Below are 27755 nucleotides of genomic sequence, written 5' to 3' on the forward strand. Positions count from 1 at the left end.
TCCAAGCTACTCCCCTAACCACCTCCTCTCCAACCTAATACGTCTAACAATCCATCTAAATGTTAGTGTACTCTGAATTAAAATCACTTTCATTTGGTAGTCCTCTATTCCTACTTAAGAAAAAAAGTATATTATTTTACATCCACCCATACATCATTGTATACTTTTAATATTTTATCCTGTCTTTTCTGTATTTCCTTTACAGCTTTTTGAAATATCTCCAAATTTTGAAAGTATTCTCGTGCAAGTGTGTTTTATCCTTTCTTAAGTGATTTAGGGATATTGTATCATTTCTGTTGATATTTACTTGCATTGCATGGAGGAGAGAGATCAGTGAGAAGTTGTACTTTAGGTGATGCCTCAGGACTTATTTTTCTTTTGCAGGATTGGTCAGGTTGTTTGATTTGGTCTTGCTTATAAAACGATGGTCTTTTGTCCCTGCATCTTGTTCCTGATCTTGAAAGAATTCAGTTATCTTTCAGGGGATCTGCACTTACTCATCCCACCAGGCATTTCAGGTGCCTACTCTGGTAGGTGGGTCCAGCCCCATCCTCCCTACTACTAAAGGTTGCCTCTGGATCATTTTATGTGTTAAACTGTTTCTTCCTTTGGCAAAGCACAGTCTGTTTGGTGAACCACACTGTGAAGAAGAGCACTGCACCTTTGTATGGGAAGTTAAAAAAGAATAGTGGATGTACTCCCCATCTGAGAGAACCTTGAATCATGGGGCCAGGAAAAAATGGCTTAAAAACTATTCAACATAAGAAGGAAATAAGTGGGCTTCCCTGGTGGCGCAGTGGTTGGGAGTCCGCCTGCCGATGCAGGGGACACGGGTTCGTGCCCCGATCCCGGAGGATCCCACATGCCGCGGAGCGGCTGGGCCCGCGAGCCATGGCCGCGGAGCCTGTGTGTCCGGAGCCTGTGCTCCGCGACGGGAGAGGCCACAGCGGTGAGAGGCCCGCGTACAGCAAAAAAAAAAAAAAAAAAAAAAAAAAAAAAGAAGGAAATAAGTAACGATTATATAGAGAAAATAGCAGAGGGTTGTTTAAGCATTTAACTTAACCAAATATATCTGGGGTTAGTTAGAGAACATTATTAGTCACCTTGGTACAAACTAATGTATAAACTTTTAAAAAATTAGTAAAATAGTGATGCCGAATCATCTCACTTTATTATGTTCCTTTTTTTCCTCCATCATATTATACATGCATTCTTCCTTTGTTTTGAATTGCTTTTCCCATCACAGAATTTCTTTTTCCCCACATTTTCAGGACCTGCTGGAGCAGAACTATATTTGTCCCAGCTTTCCCCCATGTCTAATAAAATATCCTAATTATGCTATATTTCACAGTATATTCATCAGTTACACTTTCACTGTTCCCGCAAAGCCAAGCAAATATATGGCTATTTGAAGACACTGTTTTAATTACTGGAAAATTAGCTGGTAAGTACACCACTTCTTACTTAGCTAGTAAGTAAAGAGACTATATTGTGACTATATTGTATAACTGTACTTCTTCACTAGTGGATCAGTGTTGATTATAAGGTGGGAAAAATCTAAATTGATCAGGGATGATTGGTACTAACTATAAGTTGATCTGAACTGATTCTTATTTCACTATCAAACTATAGCATTTGTGTGTGTGTGTGTGTGAATCATTCTCTCTTTTACCATTTTAGCCACCCCCAGTAGAACATCTGACTTGCAGAAATACTGGAAAGAGTCCCTGAACTGCTTTCCAAATCACATCTCTCACTGAGCTTTAGTGGTTGGTGAAATTGGGAAAAGGACTCAGACCTCTGGGGCTTTCTAGTTTGCAGGTCACCTTCATTCCTGCCTCTGACATTAATCTTGCTGCCTGTGTGGGAAGGGTCTGAGGCTGGGGAGTTAAGTATCTGCTTGGCAGACATGATTTGCCCCACTCACATATCCCAAGGGCAGGAATACAGGAAGCGTGACTTGGGGTCTGATTCAAGCTGTGTCCTCCAGCTCTGCTCTACCAACCACGAAGATGATAGTTTTATCCTTACCTCACCTCCTCACCCCCTTAACTAGTCCCAGCATTTTGTGACTCTTACTGCATATTATGTAAAACCTCTATAAATGACAATAATTGGCTTTTTTGTTTCTTTTGGGAAATTAATGCTTAGAACTAAAGCATAATAAGAATGGCTGGTAAAGGCAGAAAACCTCAAAGTCCAATACAGGAGTCATGGTAAAAAGAACTGCTTTTGAAGTTCTCTTCATCTTCAGAAGCTTATCTTACTTAGTCCTAATGTATTAAAAAAGAAAGCCTAATGCTATCATTTGGAAAAAACTAACTAGGGCTTGATTAATCTTAGAGTAATTGACTGAGCAAGGCCGTAGAAGCTCTTACTCTTGCGCTGAGTTTGCCGGTGCATGGCAGGATGGGTGGATATAGCGCTGCGTTTGAAGGGTGGAAAGTAAATAGGAACTGCATGTTTGCAGAGAGAGACCACATTTTATGCTGCTGGGGCCTTAGTGAAATCAGATTCTCCACAGTCCTGCTTCATTTGTTTGTTTTGGTTTTATCTTGACACATCCTACTCCTTCCTGGATTCTTCAAACCCCATTACAAATTGTAATTTCTACTGGGTTATATGAAAAGGATCAGCGTGAGCATGTCCATGTACCACTCCTTTGCCACTGTACCAAGCAGTGGTGAGCTCTCGTCTGTCTGGGTGGCACTGCCCATGCCACGTGCCCATCTCTGTAAGAACACTGTGAGCCCTCTGGAATTCCTTTTACTGCCTCATTTCCCTAAGAGTTGACCTATTGGTGAGGCCAACCGAGAAAGGATGGATGTTTCTGATGATGTTAAATCTTTCCTTAGAAAGTACACATCCTCACTTCTTAACTTCCAAAAAACGTTTACATTTTTCCTTCTAAGATTTTATCAGGAAGTTGTTCATTTTGTTTAGTGAAAAACTGTGTTAGGCCTGTGTGTAAATATATTTGTAGTAAAAGGAGCAGGAAAAATTGGGAACTTCAGGAATGTGTAAAACCTTAGAGAAGTTCAGTTAGACATGTCCTTTAGTGTACATGTTTTCAGTTGTAAAGAAGTTTGGATTTTCATCATAATTAAGCCACACATTTTAAAAGAGTAAGTAAGTTGTAGATAGTACCTGTAAGGGATCAAAAGGTATTACATTGTGCCCTCAAAGCAATTTAACAAGGATAATATAGATGTGTTGTTTTTCTTTATATCCCTTAACTGTTTACTTTCCAGGTACCATTTTTCTAGATTCATACATAAATGATAAATAAAACAATGTAAGATAATTCTCAGTCAGTGTATAGTTTATTTTTTATTGTCATGTAACTCTTTAAAAATGGATACTTTTTTCATCCTAAGAACTTAACTGATTGTTTCTGATAATTTTTAGTTTTAATGATATGAGTTGATCCTTGAATTGTTAAAGATCTGCTGATTACAGAAAAAAATCAATATTGTCCCTGGGTTCTCCATAAATTAGAGGATAGTCAATTCAAAGTTATTTACATGAGATAATATTTATAAATTGAATGCCTGGCATTTGAAAAACTTTTAATGGGTGTTTAATTACCTGATGCAGAAACCTACCCACTTAAGTATATGGCTTATCATCAAAGATACTTTCTGTTGCAAGTTGCTGAAAACCCAACCCGAAACTAGTTTAAGCCCAAAGGAAGCACTTATTTATTGCTCGAATGATTGATAAATGTAGGGATGGGACCAACTTTAGACATGGCTTGATCAGGGCTTCAGCTGAAATAACTGAGAACTAGTTTTACTATTTCCATTTCTCAACTCTCCAGTACTTAAATATTGTCTCATTTTCAAACGAGCTCTCATTTTTGGTCACAAGATGGCTTTTGCAACTCCCAGACATATATCTGCCCACATAAAATCTAGTGGGAAATAGCAGGTCTTTTCCCCTAGAAGTCCAAGCAGAACTCACGTTGCATCTCATTAACTGTGGTTGTCACAAGTCCCATAGTTCAACAAATCACTGTGGCCAACAGGATAATGAGATGCTTTTGATGGGTTTCAGCCCATTCCGGCATGCACCATTACCTCTTGTGACAGAAATGAAAGCCCAAGTGGACCACATGGGTCAATGTGTGGTTCCGTAGAGTGAAACTCAAAGGGTGAAGAAATTCTGGGAAAGCGAATCAAGCACTCTCTATGCTAAAGGTGCCTTGTATGATCTAAAGAAAGGGGCATTTCTTACTTATTCAGATCTGAATATAAAACAATAATTATAATTAGGAGATGTCAGTAATGTTTTAGAAATAACTGGTTCACTTAAAGTAAAATGTCCTGACCAGTAATGCTGTGCTTAATATGCATTTGTTTTGTCTATTTGCTAATGAGGTTTCCTTTTTCCAGATGCCAAATCTCAACCAAGTGTTCAGTTTTCAAAAGCCTTAATTAGACTACCCAACAGCCATCACATTAGCAACGTTACAGGCTACCTTACAGTCCTACAACAGTTTTTGAAAGTGGATAATTTTCTGTATACGACTGGAATTACTCTCAATAAGTCAGGTATTTTCTAATTTTTTATAATCTAATCTATTTATAAAAACAGTACATAAATCTCATCAAGTACTATTTATTTCGATGTCTGAAATTCATTTAAGCTTTGGAGGAGACATGTCACTTTTGAAACATAAATATAGTTATTAAAGTGTTTATAGGCAGTCCCTTTGATCCAGTGAAAGAAAGATTATACTAGTCTTCTGCATACATTATTTCAAATTAATAGAGAGTTTAATTTACAGGATATTTTTATCCAAAGGAGGTAAACAAGGTATAGAAAATAGTAATGATTATTGTATAATTTTTCAAATTAAAATATACATTTGAAAGTGGAAATTTGATTAAGAAGTTTACACATATATTATAATTTGACCTATTCATTCTTATCAAATTGATCAGAAGTGTCAATAATTGTTAGATATAAAAAAGTTTAGAGATTAGAGTAAGCAACTGGAAATTTTTCAAATATATTTGATATCCTCTGAGTAAAACAGTACTATTGAAAAGTATTTTTTATATTCAGCAGCACTAGTACACTTACATAAGGCTGTCGTGACCTACATTACGAAGATGATGGAATCTTACACTTTATTTAACAATTAACTTATGAATGACACCTATAAAAACTGTATCTTCCCTCTGTACATCCACACTTGTTCTACCATTTCTATCAGTTGTTGCAATTAACAAACTCCACTGTTTTTATTTTTTTATTATTATTTTTTCACTTTGAGTTACAGTGTATTTTGCTAAAACTTTAAAAACTTTACAAGGTTTGTTTTTTTTTAAACATCTTTATTGGAGTATAATTGCTTCACAATGGTTTGCTAGTTTCTGCTGCACAACAAAGTGAATCAGCTATACATATACATATATCCCCATACCCCCTCCCTCTTGCATCTCCCTCCCACCCTCCCTATCTCACCTCTCTAGGTGGACACAAAGCACTGAGCTGATCTCCCTGTGCTATGCGGCTACTTCCCACTAGCTATCTATTTTACCTTTGGTAGTGTATATATGTCCATGCCACTCTCTCACTTTGCCCTTCCCCCTCCCCATGTCCTCAGTCCATTCTCTATGTCTGTGTCTTTATTCCTGTCCTGCCCCTAGGTTCTTCAGAACCTTTTTTTTTTTTTAGATTCCATATATATGTGTTAGCATACGGTATTTGTTTTACTCTTTCTGACTTACTTCACTCTGTATGACAGTCTCTAGATCCATCCACCTCACTATAAATAACTCAATTTCATTTCTTGCTATGGCTGAGTAATATTCCATTGTATATGTGAACCACATCTTCTTTATCCATTCATCTGTCAATGAACACTTAGGTTGCTTCCATGTCCTGGCTATTGTAAATAGTGCTGCAATGAACATTGTAGTCCATGACTCTTTTTGAATTATGGTTTCCTCAGGGTATATGCCCAGTAGTGGGATTGCTGGGTCGTATGGTAGTTCTATTTTTAGTTTTTTAAGGAACCTCCACACTGTTCTCCATAGTGGCTGTATCAATTTACATTCCCACCAACAGTTCAAGAGGGTTACTTTTTCTCCACACCCTCTCCAGCATTTATCATTTGTAGATTTTTTGATGATGGGCATTCTGACCGGTGTGAGCTGAAACTTCATTGTAGTTTTGATTTGCATTTCTCTCATGATTAGTGATGTTGAGCATCCTTTCATGTGTTTGTTGAAAATCTGTATATCTTCTTTGGAGAAATGTTGATTTAGGTCTTCAGCCCATTTTTGGATTGGGTTTTTTGTTTTTTTGATATTGAGCTGCATGAGCTGCTTGTAAATTTGGGGGATTAATCCTTTGTCAGTTGCTTCATTTGCAAATATTTTCTCCCATTCTGAGGGTTGTCTTTTGGTCTTGTTTATGGTTTCCTTTGCTGGGCAAAAGCTTTTAAGTTTCATTAGGTCCCATTTGTTTATTTTTGTTTTTAGTTCCATTTCTCTAGGAGGTGGGTCTAAAAGGATCTTGCTGTGATTTATGTCATGGAGTGTTCTGCCTGTGTTTTCCTCTTAAGAGTTTGATAGTTTCTGGCCTTACATTTAGGTCTTTAATCCATTTTGAGTTTATTTTTGTATATGATGTTAGGGAGTGTTCTAATTTCATTCTTTTACATGTAGCTGTTCAGTTTTCCCAGCACCACTTATTGAAGAGGCTGTCTTTTCTCCATTGTATATTCTTGCCTCCTTTATCAGAGATAAGGTGACCATATGTGCGTGGGTTTATCTCTGGGCTTTCTATCCTGTTCTATTAATTTATATTTCTGTTTTTGTGCCAGTACCATACTGTCCTGATTACTGTAGCTGTGTAGTATAGTCTGAAGTCAGGGAGCCTGAATCCTCCAGCTCCGACATTCTTTCTCAAGATTGCTTTGGCTATTGGAGGTCTTTTGTGTTTCTATACAAACTGTGAAATTTTTTGTTCTAGTTCTGTGAAAAATGCCATTGGTAGTTTGATAGGGATTGCATTGAATCTGTTGATTGCTTTGGGTAGTAGAGTCATTTTCACAATGTTGACTCTTCCAATCCAAAAACATGGTATATCTCTCCATCTGTTGGTATCATCTTTAATTTCTTTCATCAGTGTCTTATAGTTTTCTACATACAGGTCTTTTGTCTACTTAGGTAAGTTTATTCCTAGGTATTTTGTTCTTTTTGTTGCAGTGGTAAATGGGAGTGTTTCACTTAATTTCTCTTTCAGATGTTTCATCATTAGTGTATAGGAATGCAGGAGATTTCTGTGCATTAATTTTGTATCCTGCTACTGTACTGAATTCATTGATTAGCTCTAGTAGTTTTTTGGTAGCATCTTTAGGATGGATTCTCTATGTATAGTATCATGTCATCTGCAAACAGTGACAGTTTTACTTCTTCCTTTCCGATTTGTATTCCTTTCATTTCTTTTTCTTCTCTGATTGCTGTGGCTTAAACTTCCAAAACTATGTTGAATAATAGTAGTGAGAGTGGGCAACCTTGTCTTGTTCCTGATCTTAGTGGAAATGGTTTCAGTTTTTCACCATTGAGAACGATGTTGGCTGTGGGTTTGTCATATATGGCCTTTATTATGTTGAGGTAAGTTCCCTCTATGCCTACTTTCTGGAGTGTTTTTATCACAAATGTGTGTTGAATTGTGCTGAAAGCTTTCTCTGCATCTATTGAGATGATCATATGGTTTTTCTCCTTCAATTTGTTAATATGGTTTATCACATTGATTGATTTGCGTATATTGAAGAATCCTTGCATTCCTGGGATGAACCCCACTTGATCATGGTGTATGATCCGTTTAATGTGCTGTTGGATTCTGTTTGCTAGTATTTTGTTGAGGATTTTTGCATCTATGTTTATCAGTGATATTGGCCTGTAGTTTTCTTTCTTTGTGACATCTTTGTCTGGTTTTGGTATCAGGGTGATGGTGGCCTCACAGAATAAGTTTGGGAGTGTTCCTCCCTCTGCTATATTTTGGAAGAGTTTGAGAAGGACAGGTGTTAACTCTTCTATAATGTTTGATAGAATTCGCCTGTGAAGCCATCTTGTCCTGGGCTTTTGTTTGTTGGAAGATTTTTAATCACAGTTTCTATTTCAGTGCTTGTGATTGGTCTGTTTATATTTTCTATTTCATCCTGGTTCAGTCTCGAAAGGTTGTGCTTTTCTAAGAATTTGTCCATTTCTTCCAGGTTGTCCATTTTATTGGCATATAATTAGTTGCGTGCATTAATCTCTCATGATCCTTTGTATTTCTGCAGTGTCAGTTGTTACTTCTCCTTTTCATTTCTAATTCTGTTGATTTGAGTCTTCTCCCTTTTTTCCTTAATGAGTCTGGCTAATGGTTTATCAATTTTGTTTATCTTCTCAAAGAACCCGCTTTTAGTTTTATTGATCTTTGCTATCGTTTCCTTCATTTCTTTTTCATTTATTTCTGATCTGATCCTTATGATTTCTTTCGTTCTACTAACTTTGGGGATTTTTTGTTCTTCTTTCTCTACTTGCTTTAGGTGTAAGGTTAGGTTGTTTATTTGCGATTTTTCTTGTTTCTTGAGGTAGGATTGTATTGCTGTAAACTTCCCTCTTAGAACTGCTTTTGCTCCATCCCATAGGTTTTGGGTCGTCATGTTTTTACTGTCATTTGTTTCTAGGTATTTTTTGATTTCCTCTTTGATTTCTTCCATGATCTCTTGGTTTTTTAATAACGTTTAGCCTCCATGTGTTTGTATTTTTTACAAATTTTTTCCTGTAATTGATATCTAGTCTCATAGCATTGTGGTCAGAAAAGATACTTGATACAATTTCAATTTTCTTAAATTTACCAAGGCTTGATTTGTGACCCAAGATATGATCTACCCTGGAGAATGTCCCATGAGCACTTGAGAAGAAAGTGTATTCTGGTGTTTTTGGATGGAATGTCCTATAAATATCAATGAAGTCCGTCTTGTTTAATATATCATTTAAAGCTTGTGTTTCCTTATTTATTTTCATTTTGGCTGATCTGTCTATTGGTGAAACTGGGGGTGTTAAAGTCCCTTACTATGATTGTGTTACTGTCAATTTCCCCTTTTATGGCTGTTAGCATATGCCTTATGTATTGAGGTGCTCCTATGTTGGGTACATAAATATTTACAATTGTTATATCTTCTTCTTGGATGGATCCCTTGATCATTATGTTGTGTCCTTCTTTGTCTCTTATAAGTCCTTTTTTTTTCTTTTTTCTTGTAATAGTCTTTATTTTAAAGTCTATTTTGTCTGATATGAGAATTGCTACTCCAGCTTTCTTTTGATTTCCATTTGCGTGGAATATCTTTTTCCATCCCCTTACTTTCAGTCTGTATGTGTCCCTAGGTCTGAAGTGGGTCTCTTGTAGACAGCATATATATGGGTCTTGTTTTTGTATCCATTCAGCCAGTCTATGTCTTTTGGTTGGAGCATTTAATCCGTTTACATTTAAGGTAATTATTGATGTGTATGTTCCTATTTTCTTAATTGTTTTAGGTTTGTTATTGTAGGTCTTTTCCTTCTCTTGTGTTTCCTGCCTAGAGAAGTTCCTTTAGCATTTGTTGTAAAGCTCGTTTGTTGGTGGTGAATTCTCTTAGGTTTTAATTTCTCTGTCAAATCTGAATGAGATCCTTGCTGGTTAGAGTAATCTTGGTTGTAGGTTTTTCCCTTTCATCACTTTAAATATGTCCTGCCACTCCCTTCTGGCTTGCAGAGTTTCTGCTGAAAGATCAGCTGTTAACCTTATGGGATTCCCTTGTATGTTATTTGTTGTTTTTCCCTTGCTGCTTTTAGTATTTTTTCTTTGTATTAATTTTTTGAAGGTTGATTCATATGTCTCTTGGCGTGTTTCTCCTTGGATTTATCCTGTCTGGGACTCGCCGTGCTTCCTGGACTTGGTTGACTATTTCCGTTCCTATATTAGGGAAGTTTAACTATAATCTCTGCAAATATTTTCTCAGTCCCTTTCTTTTTCTCTTCTTCTTCTGGGACCCCTATAATTCGAATGTTGGTGCATTTAATGTTGTCCCAGAGGTCTCTGATCCTGTCCTCAATTCTTTTCATTCTTTTTTCTTGATTCTGCTCTGCGGTAGTTATTTCCACTATTTTATCTTCCAGGTCTCTTATCCATTCTTCTGCCTCAGTTATTCTGCTATTGATTCCTTCTAGAGAATTTTTAATTTCATTTATTGTGTTGTTCATCACTGTTTGTTTGCTCTTTAGTTCTTCTAGGTCCTTGTTAAACGTTTCTTGTATTTTCTCCATTCTACTTCCAAGATTTTGGATCCTCTTTGCTATCATTACTCTGTATTCTTTTTCAGGTAGACTGCCTATTTCCTCTTCATTTGTTTGGTCTGGTGTGTTTTTACCTTGCTCCTTCATCTGCTGTGTATTTCTCTGTCTTCTCATTTTGCTTAACTTACTGTGTTTGGGGTCTCCTTTTCATAGGCTGCAGGTTTGTAGTTCCCATTGTTTTTGGTGTCTGCCCCCTGTGGGTAATGTTGGTTCAGTGGGTTGTGTAGGCTTCCTGGTGGAGGGGACTGGTGCCTCTATTCTGGTGGATGAGGCTGGATCTTGTCTTTATGGTGGGCAGGACAGCATCTGGTGGTGTGTTTTGGGGTGTCTGTGACCTTATGATTTTAGGCAGCATCTCTGCTAATGGATGGGGTTGTGTTCCTTTCTGGCTAGTTGTTTGGTATGGGGAGTCCAGCAGTGGAGCTTGCTGGTCGTTGAGTGGAGCTGGGTCTTAGCGTTGAGATGGAGATCTCTGGGAGAGTGCTTGCTGATTGATATTACTTGAGGCTGGGAGGTCTCTGGTGGACCAATGTCCTGAGCTTGGCTCTCCCACCTCAGAGGCTCAGGTCTGACACCCAGACAGAGCACCAAGACCCTGTCAGCCACACGGCCCAGTACGTGAGCAGTTTCTTGCCTTTTGGGAAGTCTGAGGTCTTCTGCCAGCATTCAGTAGGTGTTCTGTAGGAGTTGTTCCACATGTAGATATATTTTTGATGTAGTTGTGGGGAGGAAGGTGATCTCCACATCTTAACTCCTCCGCCATCTTGAATGTCCCCTGGCAATTATTTTTTTTAAACTTCTATTTATTTCACTGTTTTTAAAATCACCTCAGACAATATGTAATTTTTTTGGTTTCCCTTGAGTCAAATTTTTGGTCCATATTGTTTGGGAAGTAATCAGAAATTAGAGTAATAAGCATATAGATGTTATGGTTAGATAGGCTTTTTTTTTTTTTTTCCCTAACTTGCTGTAGCTGATGCTGTTGATACCCCAGCCAGATGACCCTGTCTTCTGTTACAAGCCTATGTTTCCTACTGCACACATCTGTGACTCTGCCTAAGGGCATTCCCCAGTCCAGGATGCAGACTTTGCCCTCACAAGGGGCAAGCTCTCAACCAATGACAGATAAAGAGCACATAACGCATACACACCTGTTCATTAACACATCCTGTGTTGGCTTCCTTCTTCTGTGTTACTCCTCCATTCCCTCAGTGGTGGGTGCTTCCTCCATATTGTTATTTCAGGGTTTGCTTCTTGAGGAAGCCAATCTAAGATACCTGCCAAAGTTTTCCAGTTGTAAGTTACAGGATACTCAAAATAAAAGCATCACAAGAATGGTACCAGTATATACACTATTGGAAATGAAGCTCATGGTGCATTGGAGGGTTTTTATGAACAACACTCATTAGATTCAGTGGGAAGGAGTCATAATGTGCTCTGCCCTTCAGCATTCCTCTACCACCTGCTTTTGAGATTATTCATTAAACATTTCAATTGTCCTGAGAATGTTGCTAACATTTTCAAAGTTCTAGAGCTGTGCTGACAAATGAGAATGTTCTGCTCTACCCAGTCTGGTAGCTGCTGAGCCACATGTGGCTGTTGAGCTCTTGACACATAACCTGAGAAACTATATTGCTCATTTCATTTAAATTTAAATTGCTGCATGCTGCTTCTGGCTACTCTACTGGATTGTACAGTTCTAGAGCTCTATGAGTATGAAAATTCTTTGTGAAAGTTTCCTCCTCATTGTTTTTCAGACTCTTTTTTCCTTCTTCTTTGAGTTGGCCTTATCCCAAGTGGTGGGATGCTGATTTCATCAGTTTCAGCTGCATTCACTATGTGAAGCCACCGACTGTATAGAACTGAGGGGTGGAGTTAAGAAAGCCAGCTGGCTTTATAAATAGTTTGATATAAGAGATTATAATTACTTACAGATTACATAGTACTTTTTACAGTGCATTACTGACCAGTGCAACTAGTCTACAGAATATGTATGGCATTACTTTGCTTACCTTATGGTTAGAGTTTCAGGAAGTTTATAAAGGTTAATTCTCTTACATTTAACAGAAAATTTCCAATAAGCCAGTGGTCGCCCTGTCTGATAACTGAAGACATATACCAGATTCAGTGGCAGCAATAATAAGGATTCCTTTCCATGGCCTCCAAGGCGCTATGCTATTTCCATCTCTCTCTGACCTCCAGTCTTCTTTCTTTCTTACACATGCCAAGATCACTTCTGATTTGGGAGCTTTGCGCTGGTTTCTTCTGCCTGGGAGACTCTTCTCTGAGGTCTCTGCATGGATGGCACCTTCTCATTTGGCCACTGCTCAAATGTCTCCCCCTCAGAGAGGCAGCCTTCCTGTTGGTTTTGTAGGTTTTTAAAAACATTGAATTAGATTCCAGTAACCTTAAATCAGAGGACTCAGAATTTGATCTTTAGGCTCATACTGATTTGTCAATGTTACATAAGTATAGCATTTATTTATGATATATTTTATAGTTTAAAAATCCTTAAGTAGAATCCAGTATCTATTTGATATTAAAATGGATAACCCTGGGTGAAATAGAGGAACTAGATATTTTAGGCCCATATTAGTCTGTTGTTAATACACAACTACACTTTGTGTTTTATATATGATTTTAATGAACTCTCTTCTGTTTTTAGGTTTTGAAGGCAATGAACTGACTCCTCTTGCTGCAATATGTGTGAAAATATATTCTGGAGGAAAAGAATTAAAGGTGGATGGCTCTATTCAAATTTCTCTCCCACTTCTACGTACAAATGGTGTAAGTGCAGGGGATCACTTACCTGCCTGGACGTTTGATATGGACACAGGTATGTGAGCTAGGCGAAAAGGTTCTGAATACTTTGAATATTTGAATATTTTAGATATATGTTTCTATATTTTTATTAAAAATTTTCAGCTTTATTAAGGTATAATTGACAAAAAAATTTCTATATTTTATATACAATATTAAATTTTAATATGCCTTATTTAAAACATTAAAATATTTATATTTGAATGTTTTATCTTTAGTAGAGTACTAAATCAGTAATATTATAGTTTTAAGCACTTTGTTCATGACCAAAAGTCGCCCTACTTTGATTAATATCATACAATTGTGGGGAAAAGGATATCACTGTTACATTTTAAGATAGCATTATTTACTCACATTCCCATGTTTTTATATTTTGAGCAGAAATAAAATTTTTAAAATTGTTTCTGCTCTTATGAGTTTATTTTTGTTTTGATAGGCAATATGAAGTTATCTAAAAGCTTGGCTAAAGCAATTGATAAATGTATGCTAATTTCATGAAAAAACACTGTTTTATATGTATGTGTGTGTATATATGTATGTATATTTTATTTATAGAGAGAGTAGAGAGATTATTTTCCAAAAAAACCTCTTTCGTACCAATTTTGTTCCCTGAGTTTAGCCTCCTAAATAGCAGCTGGATGCACTTTTTTCCCCTTCTGCTTCTCTTGGTTTTCTTGTGTTTCCATGTAAATAAGGTGGGAATCTTTACCAAAAAACAAAAACAAGAAAAGATGATCAGTCCAAAACTGGGTCCAGGGGTAGAACTGTCTTGGGTTAAGTCATGATATACAGCCTAGATAGTTTTGCAGGACTTGATTTCTTTCTCATCTGTTTCCTGTGTTAATACCTTTCTGGAATAGGACTTCCCTTCTGAGTGTCAAGAAGGCTGTAGGTGCTCACTTTATACTACCCAGGTTAAAGTCCAACGGAAAGAGAAATTCTTTTCCTAGTAGCTATTACATAAGCCCTTGGATTCACTGCATTTGTAGAATGGGGTTTGCATGCCCATCTTGGAACCAATCTTTGTGGCCTGCAAATAGATTGCACAAATTTATTTAGGCTTAAGTCATGTGTTGGAACTGGGATTGGAGCCCTAAACTAGTCATGTGGACTGAGAATAGGGAGCAGTAGATCCTCAAAGGAGATTTGGAATGAGGTTTCACTGTAACTGGAAGGGTAGGTAGTGAGGCACAAACACGCACATGTTCACTATAGAAGATAAAAACACACAAACACACACATGTTCACTATAGAAGATAAAAACATGGATATATTATTGTTTAAGAAAGACTGGAAACTATATAAGTAACAATGGTAGTTGTAAGGGACAAACTCTTCTTCTCTCAACTCTACTCTACACTCAAAACTTCACTTCTGGTCACCAAATGTGAGGGTGTTTTTTCTGTACCAAGCAGGACTCTTAACACGAGCTAATAAGTGTCCTAAAATTTCATTCAATTTAGACACTCTCTACCTGGAGTTAGTGTCAGATCCTACAGGTTAAGGGCTCGGTCCTGGCCCCCCAAGAGGCCAGTTGCAAGTCCAGCTTGTCACCCATGCTTCTGCCCAGCTGGCTATAAATTGGAGGTTCCCATGACCCACTCCTCGAGTTTCATAACTTGCTAGAACAGCTCACAGGAAGACAGTTTACTAACTAGATTATCGGTTTGTTATAGAAGGGTATGACTTGGTAATAGCCAGATGGAGGAGATGCATAGGGCAAGGTATGGGAGAAAGGGCCTGGAGCTTCAGTGCTCTTTCCTCTGGGTGCTTCACCCTCCCAGCACCTCCACGTGTTCACCAACTCTGCTCTCTAAACCCTGAAGTTCAGGGATTTTTATGGAGGCCTTATTATGTAGGCATGCTTGATTAAATCATTGAACACTGGTGATTGAGTTCGAGCTCCAGCCCCTCTTCCTCCTCTACAGGGGTGCGTGGGGGTGGGGATGAAAGGTCCAACCCTCTGATCACGTGGTTGGCTCCCCTGGCAACCAGCCTCCTATCCACAGGGACTTTCCAAAATTCACCTCATTAACATAAACTTAGGTGTCATTGAAAGCGGCTTGTTATGAACAACAAAAGACACTCTCCACCTTTTTTCACATAGGAAATTCCGAGGTTTTAGGAGCTCTGTGCCAGGACTGGGGATTAAGACCACATATATATTTCTTATTATAAATCACAATGTCACAGTGGTATACTACTGTTAAACACTGGATTAAGAGCTCTAAGACCTGGATTCTGGTCCATTTACCAGCAGTGTGATTTTGAACAAATCAATTTATTCTGGCCTCAATTTCCTAATTTGTTGAATGAGAGAATTGTTTTAAGACACTTTAAAGAAGAATATCTGCTTTGAGTTCTGCTTTCTGATTGTTTCTCCTGAAAAAGCCCTTTGTCTCTAATGTACCTTCCAGTGGTAGAATTTTTGAATTAATTTGTCACATATGTAATGCTTAGTTTTAATGTGACTATTTAAAAAGCAGTAGGTTGACTTATTCTGATAATTTAAAGTTTGTCTACCTTATTAAAAACTGTTTTACATGTTATAGATATACATCATTACAAGGAATCAATAAACCAAATACAACTATACACCAAACTTATAAATAGCTTTGTTATGCTGGACTTCATAAAAGATATAGGCTTTACTGAATGCTTTTTTCTGTGGATAACATTTAATTGAATCCAAATAGCATTTTTTAAAAAGTTTTTAAAAATTGAGTTCTAAAAGGGCTATGCCAGCAGTACTAGAACAAAACAGTATTTAATAAATAATAAGGCCATAAAACAGAGACTATAAGTGTTTAATCAAAATCCCAGAATAGGTAACAGCCACCTGTTGATAAATTTGGATTTAACTACATTCTTATTAAGACATATCTCAATATGCACAATGTAGACATTATTTGGAGTCATGACTTCCCTAAATAGATCTGTATCCTTAGTTTATTAGTATTGATTTTATTTCCTTTAGTCATAACAAATCATTCTATTTAATATATTATAATATGTACTGTATTATGATGTAATATATATATTATCCCATGATAATATATTGCCACAGTTTTCATAATCTTTGAAAAGGTCCTGCAAAGTATTCTATACATGACTATCAGCAAACTCCTATCAGCATTAAAGATATATAAACTAATTGATTAGTATTTTTACTTGCCTTCCATTTTAGGTGCTTGGGTAAATCATGGCCGGGGAATGGTCAAGGAATATAACAATCATTTAATTTGGTCATACGAGGCACCTCATTTGGGCTACTGGATAGCAGCTCCACTTCCAGAAACTAGAGGTATGGTAAAAATGAAACAGAGTAAATTTTAAAAAGTTCAAATAGTCATGCTGAAATTGATATTAGGAGATTCCTATTTTATTCTGAGCATTGCCACTTACTGTATGACACTGGAAAAAGCTTTTAGTCTCTTGATCTCAGCTTTATTTTATTTTTTCCATGTGTATCAGGAAAGATTAAATTCCATGAACTTAAAGGTCCTTTACAGCTGTAATATCTGATGAATCAGAAGTATGAAGTGTATTCAAATCAAGAATTTCCTTAGTTTACTTTTTATGAATAAATTCTACCCAGATCAGTTAAGAGTTTTTGGTTGCAAAAAAAAAGGGATAGATTTTAGATAATTAAAAAAATGTGTTAGGATATAGGGAGTTTGAAGGATCCTAGGGAAAGCTGAAGAAGCAGATTATTAAAGGCAGGAATCCTAGAGGGCCCAGTTAGCAGACCTACTTGACTGTCTTTGGAAGACTGCTGCTTCATAACAGCTGATACTAACCCTTTGCAGTCCTTTCCTCACACTGTTCCTGATCTTTCTAGGGATGTGGGATTTAGATGGGCCCAGACTTAGGTCATGAGCATTCTCCTTGGTGGGGCTGTGGTGGGGAGGAGGAGGGGCTGTTGAATAATAATGTCCCCAGACTGTTTCCGAGATAAGACAAGTGATAGCTCAAATGGAGATTGGCCTGACATATGAACAGAAGGTGGACAAAAACCAAGAGCTGTCTGCTAGGAATGGCCTATTCATATTCTAGGAGAAATAAGTATTTCATTTTTCCTAGATTTAACATGGTATCAAATCGTGGTATCAAATTATCTATTTACTTTGTACTTAAACACAACTCAAGATGTAGGATTTCTATCTCAAAATACTCAAACATTGCATGTTTCATCCATTAACTCATCTTAAAAAAAGAAATACTCTAACCTACTGTAGTGTAGACTGGTTGCATCATGGACCTTCTACCACTTTCTAGGGCATCTGGGTGTTCACTGGTATAAATTCTTGGCTTTCCCTGCTGCCAGCTCTGCTAAGTCAGCTTTCCAGCAGTCAGCATCTTCTTGCTCTTGTCTCTTATCTCAGTCTGCTTTAACCTATGGGTTTTTGTCTATTTATAAAAACAAAACATCATCAAAAAATCTACAAACAATAAATGCTGGAGAGGGTGTGGAGAAAAGGGAACCCTCTTGCACTGTTGGTGGGAATGTAAATTGATACAGCCACTATGGAGAACAGTGTGGAGGTTCCTTAAAAAACTAAAAATAGAACTACCATACGACCCAGCAATCCCACTACTGGGCATATACCCTGAGAAAACCATAATTCAATAAGAGTCATGTACCACAATGTTCATTGCAGCACTATTTACAGTAGCCAGGACATGGAAGCAACCTAAGTGTCCATCAACAGACAAATGGATAAAGAAGACGTGGCACATATATACAATGGGATATTACTCGGCCATAAAAAGAAATGAAATTGAGATTTGTAGCGAGGCGGATGGACCTAGAGTCTGTCATACAGAGTGAAGTCAGTCAGAAAGAGAAAAACAAATATCGTATGCTAACACACATATATGGAACCTAAAAAAAAAAAAAAAAAGGTTCTGATGAACCTAGGGGCAGGACAGGAATAAAGACACAGACGTAGAGAATGGACTGAGGACATGGGGAGGGGGAAGGGCAAAGTGAGAGAGTGACATGGACATATATACAGTACCAAATGTAAAATAGCTAGCTAGTGGGAAGCAGCTGCATAGCACAGGGAGATCAGCTCGGTGCTTTGTGACCACGTAGAGGGGTGGGATAGGGAGGGTGGGAGGGAGGGTCAAGAGGAAGGGGATATATGGATACACATAGCTGGTTCACTTTGTTATACAGCAGAAACTAACACAGCATTGTAAAGCAAGTGTACTCCAATCAAGATAAAAAAACATCATATAAAAAAAACAAAACAAAGCTTTCAGTGTGTCATTTTAGTAAAGTTTAGGGAAAGTGTGAAAGCCGAATGTATATGTCATTCCTTCATCTTTAATCATGTGTCAGAGAAAATTCTTTTGGTTTATCTAGTGTCTTGGTTCCCAGCTGAAAGGCAGCTGCAACCTGGCTATTTCAATTTCATGCTGTTCAGGAATAGTCCCAGTGCACACCCTGATCCAGGATGTGGATGACATTTTACATACATTTCTCTGTTGCAATTTATCTGCTAACTTTGTTATGGCTGCCTATTAATAATTCGAAGGCTTTGATTTTTTCTGCAATTTTAAAAATAGTTTGATATTTTCATTTTATATTTGACAACCTTTGAATTTTAAACCATGCAAGGTAACAAGACTTTTTTCAATGAAGCTAAAATTTAGTATTTCAGTAGAAGAAATATGAGCTATTAATATTAACCATTATGATCAAGAGGATGTTCTGTTTTTGTTTGAACTTAGTGCTTATGAGATTTATTCAGAAACCAGAGGGTGATTACTTTTGTTTTTCATGGTGCAAAATATCATACAGTCTTGCCAGCTATCTGACTATATCCCATTCTAGATTTGCAACTATAAAATGATGAAAAGATGAAAAAGAACAATTAATATTTAATACTTCAACTAAATCCAAGTTATTTCATTTCTAATAAAAATGACCTAAGGGGCACTTGAGTTTTATAGAGAAGTGTGCTTTCCACTGAAAATATACCTGAAGCAACCAATTTATACAAGATGACTATGAATTATAAAAGCTGAAATAATTTTCTAAAATAGGTGGAAGTTTTGTTTTAGCTTATATGTCAGGAATGATTTTGTGTGAATCAGAGTACTAACATAGAAATGTGGGATTCCCGTTCAGTTTGAATTAGATATCTTCTAGTGATGGTTTTGAAAAATCCATACAAGAAATATGGATAACTTGATAACTTGACTGTAGTTCTGGCTTTGACAGTAATTAACAGGGTGAGCTTGAAATAGGTACTTACCCATCTGAGTATTAGTTTTCTTTTTTCTAAATTGCGGGAGTTGGATATGAGGATCACTAATGTCCCTAAACATTTTAGGATGCGAGTGTTACCGTAAACTCAAAATTGGTCCTATGATGGGCTAGTTAGCATCTGGTATGCTAGAGCTACTTTAGTTATAATTTGGTTAATAAAATAATATACTAAAGCTGTTTTTAAAGTAAATCTTAATATTTTTTCAAGGAATTCTAGAAATCTGTTTAAGTGCAAGAAATTAAAATCAATTGGTTTTTCACAGATTGCTATAGGTAAGTAGGTGGCTGAGTATAGAATTTACTAAACAGGTACCATTACTTTTTTAAATATGCATTTTCAAGTATATTTGAATGAAAATATATTGTAATTTTCTACCTTTCTAACCCATTTTGGGCATGCGCATATACACCCAGTGCGCCCACACACACATGCAGATGTATGCTTTTTTGCTATTGTCATACATATAAAATTTGGGACAAATGCGACAATGTCAGCCTCTTAATTCCAAAAGTGAGTTCTGTTGGAATTCTGTGGAGTGAAAATTGTTAGCATTACTGTATTGTGGAAATATATATCCAATATTCTTTTGGAGAAGAAGTTGAATTTCACCCAGTTAATAGCCGAACTTTACTCTGTTGCAGTTCTGGATCCTGAATAAGAATCTGTAGGTAGAATTGTTACTCTTATCTCTTTTTTGTTTGAAGAAATTTCATATTATGCGATGCTGTGCTTGGTTGCCTATTCAATATGATAAACATTTATCAGTTACCATATAGGAAAGCGTGGTCAATACTGAAGTGCCTGTTCTTCTATAACCTTGACGTTTCATTTAACAACAGTGGTATAACATAGCTAACACTTACTGAGTGCTTATCATGTGCTAAGCACTGTTCTAAATATTTATACGTATTGACCCATTTAATCCTCGTAACAACCCACATGGGTGAGGTATGACAGTTATGGACTGAGACACAAGCAAATGAAGCCTGCCCAATACCTCACAGGAAGAAAGGGTGAGGCCAGGATTCCAGTTCAGGCATTCTGGCTCTAAAGCCTAAATGCATAACCACAACACTGCTTCTCCAAATGCTTTAATATTACTATTACTTTAATCAACTTAGATGATGCAAAAGTTAAAGGATCTAAAGGCCTCATGATCCTTAGTCTTTCCAGTGTCCTTGGTGAAGCTGAAAGCTTCATGCTGGACATCTTCTCGTGGTCAAGATGACCAGAAACTCGGGCATCTCATCACCTTGAATACATACTAAAATCCAGTTGATACTGATCAGTAGAGTTGTTGTTATATACATTTTTGAGCAAAATTAGGTCTTAGTGACGTTGAAACATTACCTCAAGATAAGTTGCATTTATTTTCATGCAGAATATTCACAGCCTGCGCTGATCATCCCAGTGCTTAGTCTGCTTTAACTGCAGTTAAGCTAATTACAACAGCATTGTATATATATGCTCATTGTATATATGTGCTTATGAAGAAGAATAATAGCTCACCTGTGCCGCTGCTGGGCTTAGCTTGCTGGAATCATAGTGTCATCTTGTTCTGGAGTCCAGCCTGCAATTGAAAGTTGCAACTTTTAATTCTTCAGGTCCCCCAATTTTTGCATTCTCTTTGGTCCTTTCATCCCTGCTTATTTTGGCAAATTCTTTTTGAATTTATCTTTAAAATTTCTTTTTTAATCAAATGCAGCTAGTCAACACTCACTACATTCTATCTCAAAACCTCTTTGCACAAAGCTCTCGTTAGAAATATTTTCTCCCAGTTTATTCCAGCAAATATTTTGCTACCACATGGCTTGTGCCACCATTTTTATTGCCTCCTGCAACCGTTTCCTCACTGCCTGGCTTGGAAGCCAGTGTCACACATTTTAGGTTTCGTTATAGCAGCACTTCAGCATCTCGCTGCCACTTTCTGCAATACTCAGCCATCAGTAACAAATAAACCTGTTATCTCAGCAGCTAACGATAGCAAACACTTGTTTGTTGCTTTCACTTCATGACTGTTGGGCTTGGCTTGGTTCAGTTCAACATTTTTTCTCGTTCCAGAACCTAGGTTGAAGGAATAGCAAAACTTTGGGATATACTATTCACATAATAGAGGGCCTTAGCAAGAGGACAGGCCATTCAGGTGGCCTCATTTAAGATGCTCACATTTCACTGGGCAGAGCAAGTCAATTGATTAAGCCCAAAGGGGGTAGGGAAAGCAGTCTCCACCCACAGGGAAGCCTGCCATGGGAGGGGAGCAAATAAATACAACTGTGTATACACATATTTAATCTGCCTTGCCTAGGATAGGACATTGAAAATTTGACCTAAAATAATATATTTTCTCTTTATTTGTTTATTTTGAACCATTTAGGGTCAGGTATAAATGGAGATTCAAAGGACATAACTGCCTACCACACAGTGTTTCTTTCAGCCATATTAGGAGGAACAATAGTCATTGTCATTGGATTTTTTGCTGTACTTCTTTGTTATTGCAGGTAAGAACAATGTTAATGTGTATGAACACAGAAACTATCAGATTATAATATCATGTCAGTTCTGTGTATTACAATGCTAGTAGAAATCAATGGTTTGATCTTTAAAACATGTAGATTAAAATAAAAATGGATATATCCTTAGGGTAGCATTGCATATATAATAAACATGAGATGATTTTTTTAAATGAAACCTTCTAGATAAGTTTTAAACATTTGTTTGCCTTCTCTTCTACTCTAGGGATAAGTGTGGTACTCCACAGAAAAGAGAAAGAAATATCACTAAACTTGAGGTCCTCAAGAGAGACCAGACAACTTCAACAACTCACATAAATCACATCAGTTCAGTCAAAGTTGCATTAAAAACTGAGGACAAGTCACAGTTATTCAGTGCCAAAAGCTCCTCGTACAACCCTCAGAAAAAGGAACCATCAAAGGTAGAAGCAGAAGAAAGAGTTTCCATGGTGAAAACTCGGGACAGTTTAAAAATCTACAATGAAGATGTTTCATTTCTGTCAGTCAATCAAAATAATTACTCAAGAAACCCAGCTCAGTCTTTGGAGCCCAATGTAGGGTCCAAACAACCTAAACATATTAACAACAATATATCTTCATCTCTGGGTGATGCCCAAGAGGAAAAGAGGTATCTCACTGGTAGTGAAGATGTGTTTGGGCATTCTCACATTCCAGAGCAGCTTATGCATATCTACAGCCAGCCCATCGCCATCCTGCAAACATCTGACCTCTTCTCCACTCCAGAGCAGTTACATACTGCCAAGTCAGCTACTTTGCCAAGAAAGGGACAGTTAGTCTATGGCCAATTGATGGAACCAGTAAATAGAGAGAACTTTACACAGACATTGCCCAAAATGCCAATGCATTCTCATGTACAGCCTCCAGATGCCAGGGAAGAGAATATCCCGCTCGAAGGTCAACAGAGCTTGCCATCCCAAACTTCAGATTGGAGCCGGTACTCAAACAGCCTACTAGAATCTGTTTCTGTTCCTGGAACACTAAATGAAGCTGTTGTAATGACTCCCTTTTCATCAGAGCTTCAAGGAATTTCAGAACAGACCCTCCTAGAACTGTCCAAAGGAAAGCCCTCCCCCCATCCCAGAGCCTGGTTTGTGTCTCTTGATGGAAAGCCAGTCGCACAAGTGAGGCACTCCTTCATAGACCTGAAAAAGGGCAAGAGAGCCCAGAGCAACGACACGAGTCTGGACTCTGGGGTGGACATGAATGAGCACCACTCAAGCAGAAAACTGGAGAGGGAAAAAACGTTCATCAAAAGTATGCATCAGCCTAAGATCCTTTACTTAGAAGATTTAGACCTGAGCAGTAGTGAGAGTGGAACCACTGTCTGCTCTCCCGAGGACCCAGCTTTAAGGCACTTCCTAGATGGAGGGAGTGGAGCCATCATGGAGCACCCTGGGGAAGAGTCCCCAGGAAGAAAAAGCACAGTGGAAGATTTTGAAGCCAATATATCCCCCACTAAAAAAAGGGGAAGACCACCACTAGTCAAAAAAGATAGCAAGACTAATATCTGGAAGAAGCGAGAGGAACGCCCACTGCTTCCCATCAATTAACACCAAGAGTGGTTGTGTCTCTGCTGTCTCGTGCTGTTTATTCTTGCTTGTTGTTGTAAACTGCCGTATGAACTTCTGCAGAAGTTGAGACTGAGCAATCTCATGGTCCCTGGACATGTCTCAAGCAGAGTAAATAGTAAAATGGTAATTCAGGAGTGAGAGAAAGATACCAAGGAATGCTTTTTCTGGCCTATTCTTTTCATTTATTTTTGGGTGATGAATTTGAAGTATCCAAGCATTCAAAATGTAAAATAACTTCAAGATGTTAGTTATCCAAAAATGTTGCTCAGTCAGCAATTTGAGTCCTGACTCTGAAGAATAACAGTGAAAAGTGTACTCCTAAAGTTGCTTCCAAAAATGTTGCTTCTGCTTTGATGACTACCCCTGTGAAATGTTTAGAAATGAAACTGTATTCTTCAGGCATCATATTCTTGTGAAATATGTTACTATTATGTTCTCCACTGCCTATACTTGAAAATAACTTGATAAATATTCTGGATTGATGTTATTCTAGAGTTCAAAGGCCAAACCTCATTTTCTTTCTTTTTTAAACAGCATGTATATTGTTATCAACCCAAAAGTAAATTCCATACTCACATAAGATGGGCAAGAAGCTACTTGGTTGTTAGAGAGGGAAATGCCAGCTCTTTGGTTGTTTTTGGATACACTGTCACAGAATAGAAAGGTGTTAGTTTATTTAGAAATCTGAGAAATGAATGCCCTGATACTGAATTTTTATTTAAAAATTTCTTAACCCCTTCCCCATCACCAGAAGTGAAGTGAACTTAGCTGTCAAGGAAAACTTTTTACCAATCTAAAAAAAAAAAAACCCAAACATTCCTCCTCCTCCCCAATTTTTAGTTTAAGACTCACTGATAAATGTAGGCTAAAATCAGTTTTAAGATATTTCTTCTATTTAAAAAAATTTAGTCACTTAAACACTATTAAACTTGATTTTAAAAATCAATGAATTGAAAGTTTCTTATGAACACTCAAAATTAAAATATGTGGAGCTAAAGGAAGTAAATATTTCAATATTTTCTGAAATGTCAAGCAGAAAAAAAAAATGCCATTTCCCTGAGACTCAAAAATACCTTCATGATACTAGGTGTATATCCAGATCTCTTTTTTCGGTTGACATTCATAAAAAATGTTTGGGAAAAACAGTTTCAATTTCATGGGAAAAGTAAAAGATTTTTCTTAAATCACTTAAATGCTTTAAGTTATTTAAATGTAACATTTTTTCCAAGTTTGGAAATCATATATTCATATTCTTTTCATCATAGCAAAGAATTCAGTGTGAACACATTCAACATCTGTTTTTAATTATGTGTTTTCAACTCCGAATTATCATTCATATGTCCTAAAAATGAAGCTCTTTGTTAATTAAAATCAGCTCATCCCATTTTTCTTAATTTCCATAAAGACAGATGTCTGAAGCAGCTTCCCCTTTCCCCTGGGGAAAAAAATGAAACTAAATTGCTTTATTTCTCATGCCCTACTAATTAACTTGGAAGCAACATAGAGACCCAAGGCACATAAACAAGTTGAAAGAACTAAAATTAGCCACATTAGCTTCAGTCAAATTATATAGATATACAACAAAAGACAACAGCTTTTTCCCAAGACAGTAGACTTCAGCCAGTTTTTTCTGAAGCATCTAACCTGTCAGATAACACTCCTACCTTTCTGTATTAACCCAAAGTAAGACCTAGGCAGAAGTTTGCTATATTCTACTCCAATCCATGAAAGATATAAATGTTTTGGATAATATCTAGATTTACATTTTTTTGGGGGGGAGTGATAAGGTCCAAAATTAGAAGCGGCTTCTTATTGGTTTACACAGAAAGATGTAGTAAAAGCGGCATAAGTGAAAATGATTTGGAAAAGGTTAAGGAGTTAGTGCTCTGCTGAAGTGCCTTTGATATAGACTTGCTTTATTAGAAGGATATGATAACATCTTTCTTAAATGTGCATTTTCTTTCTGTTAGCCAAATTAAACAGATGTGCAGTTTTTATTAATTAAAAATATAGACCTCGAGTTTCACGTTGGAACAATGAATTTTGCATGCCAGTGACATCTTTGTGTGTTTCTTTTTTGAATCCAGTTTATATTGATACACTGTTTATGTTGGAATGAAGTTAGAAACTATATAGTAATATATTGCACTTCAATATTTTAAGTGTATATTTTCCCCACCCTTAAAAATGTTTAATCTCTTATCTTGGTAATGGAATACACACACTGATATAAGGGTGTACCATTCAGGTATGCCACTTACTATTCTTGTGTAAAGGAAATGAGAAGATGTATCCCCAAGGGCTTTTCTAGAAATACTTTTTTTGGTTTCAGAATAAAATCTTATTTTTTTATACACTGCACATTCTGTTCTCAATTGGGAAGTATAGGCAATTTATCTTTTCTAATGATCCAAAATGTGTAACTTCTCATTTGTAAAAAGTCCACAAATTTCCTGTTAAAAAGCTGAAGCCATCTACTTTTTCTTAACCCAAGTGATAATAAACCTGCAATATTCACAACTTTCTTAAAATTTTTAAATTGAAAACCAACAGTTTTTTGCAAATGAAAACCTTGAGAATTTTGGTCACAAATTGTTAACATCTGTGGATCCTTTATATATACTTTGGATATATCTTAAAGGCAAAATTATCCCTTAATTAGCTGATGGATTCATTTACTAAAGCACAGCTATATGTATTTTTGAATACATATTATGATCTTGAATTTATAAAATCCATTTTTATGACATTTATGCAGTTGTATAGGGATTACGCCCTTTTATAATACACAGTATACCACGAAGGTCACAAATACTGAGGAATAAAAGCACTTATTTGCTTTGGCAGTCATTTTCAGATCACTTTCTATGTGTTTGAATCCTCTGGTATCAATACATAGTATAGAGTTTTAGGGATCTGTGGGTCAAATTGTGTCCCTCAAAACTTCCCAGGAAGGTGAAGCTCAAAGTTACGTATTCATTTATAGGGAATGAAGTACTAATTTCTCCATGTACTAGAGTTGTAAAGAATTTGACTATGTTAATATCCATCTCAGACCTGGAGTTGACATTTTGCTCTCTTGTTTCCAAGTGTTTCTATCTTTTGTATTCTTTCAGCAGAGGAATCTCACATTTCAGTGTACTTAGTGCCATTACTAGGATATTTACTGCTTAAAACTTAACAATCTGAAGATTTGAAAAATGTTAAACATAGTTCAGTAAAGATAATAAAATAAATCTAAAAATGTACTTGATGCATTGTTTTATTTTGGGTAAACTATGAAACATTCCTCCCTAAACTGTTGTTTATTCTAGCGGATATTCAATTTTTTTCTTTATTACACTCCCCATAATAAAATAAACATTTGAATACCCTTTGTTTATATAATGAACTTGATTTCTCTTTGTATTTCACGTTCTCCAAGGTTCACATTTTTACTACTAAAGCTGAGTATAGACATTATTTTTCCATTCAATGAGAATACTTTTCAAGATAACCTGATAGGTATTTAGGTAGTTGCAGTTTTATATTCTAAAGGAGAAATGATACAATACACCCTCCCACAGCCCCTGCAAAAAAATTTCTTTTGACTTTAAACCAAAGACTAAATGATGACACAAAGGCTGTTTACGCTTAGAGAGTTAGATCTCCTTCAGGAGCCCTTCTGCTCAGTTAATTGAACGATGCCCAAGTTCATGCAGTCTGTATTTTGGGGCTTTAGAATATCTTTTAGAATGATTATCCTGACTTCCATGTTTTTAGACATTTTGTACAACTTACATAAATAAATACGGTACTAGAAATACCTGTGGTCAGTTCTAATGGGAATTGGGCTCTGAATCCACTCACAAACACAGTGGAGATTATGACCCTCAACACTGGTGTTGAAATAGACACTTCCGTTTGGATCCCTAAGTGCAAGCCAGGCTATGGCCACCTTTGTCAGGGCCTGGTCTCCATCTAGGAGAGTCTGGAGTCTTAATAGAAATGATGCAGCCCCTGGAAGAGTCATGCAGGACCCAAACTCACATGGAATTGGTTGTAACAGAAAAGAGATTTCATAAATCACAATCAGAAATTTAGCTTCCAAACAGATTGAAGTTGATGAGCTGTTCATCACATTCTCAGGGGAAATTAATATGGGAAGATGGATATGTAGGAACTACAGGAAAAAAAGTGAATAGAGTTAGTAGGTATTTTTAAAAGTTTATC

The 27755-nt window shown here is 36.8% G+C and overlaps 1 protein-coding gene across 1 annotated transcript in view; it reads left to right on the forward strand.

Moving 5' to 3' along the window:
• FAM171B (family with sequence similarity 171 member B) overlaps positions 1 to 24376 on the forward strand; it is a 65287-nt gene extending 40911 nt beyond the window's left edge. The window contains exons 3-8 of the mRNA XM_081242104.1: positions 1352 to 1444; positions 4395 to 4553; positions 13006 to 13176; positions 16348 to 16464; positions 21816 to 21939; positions 22178 to 24376. Coding sequence (XP_081098230.1) covers positions 1352 to 1444; positions 4395 to 4553; positions 13006 to 13176; positions 16348 to 16464; positions 21816 to 21939; positions 22178 to 23522 — 2009 coding nt within the window. The 3' untranslated portion in view covers positions 23523 to 24376. The remainder of the gene's footprint in view (positions 1 to 1351; positions 1445 to 4394; positions 4554 to 13005; positions 13177 to 16347; positions 16465 to 21815; positions 21940 to 22177) is intronic.
• Positions 24377 to 27755: the final 3379 nt, after the last annotated feature.

This window comes from Mesoplodon bidens (assembly GCF_964165515.1).
Source record: "Mesoplodon bidens genome assembly, chromosome: 8".
In the NCBI taxonomy this organism is placed as follows: domain Eukaryota; kingdom Metazoa; phylum Chordata; class Mammalia; order Artiodactyla; family Ziphiidae; genus Mesoplodon; species Mesoplodon bidens.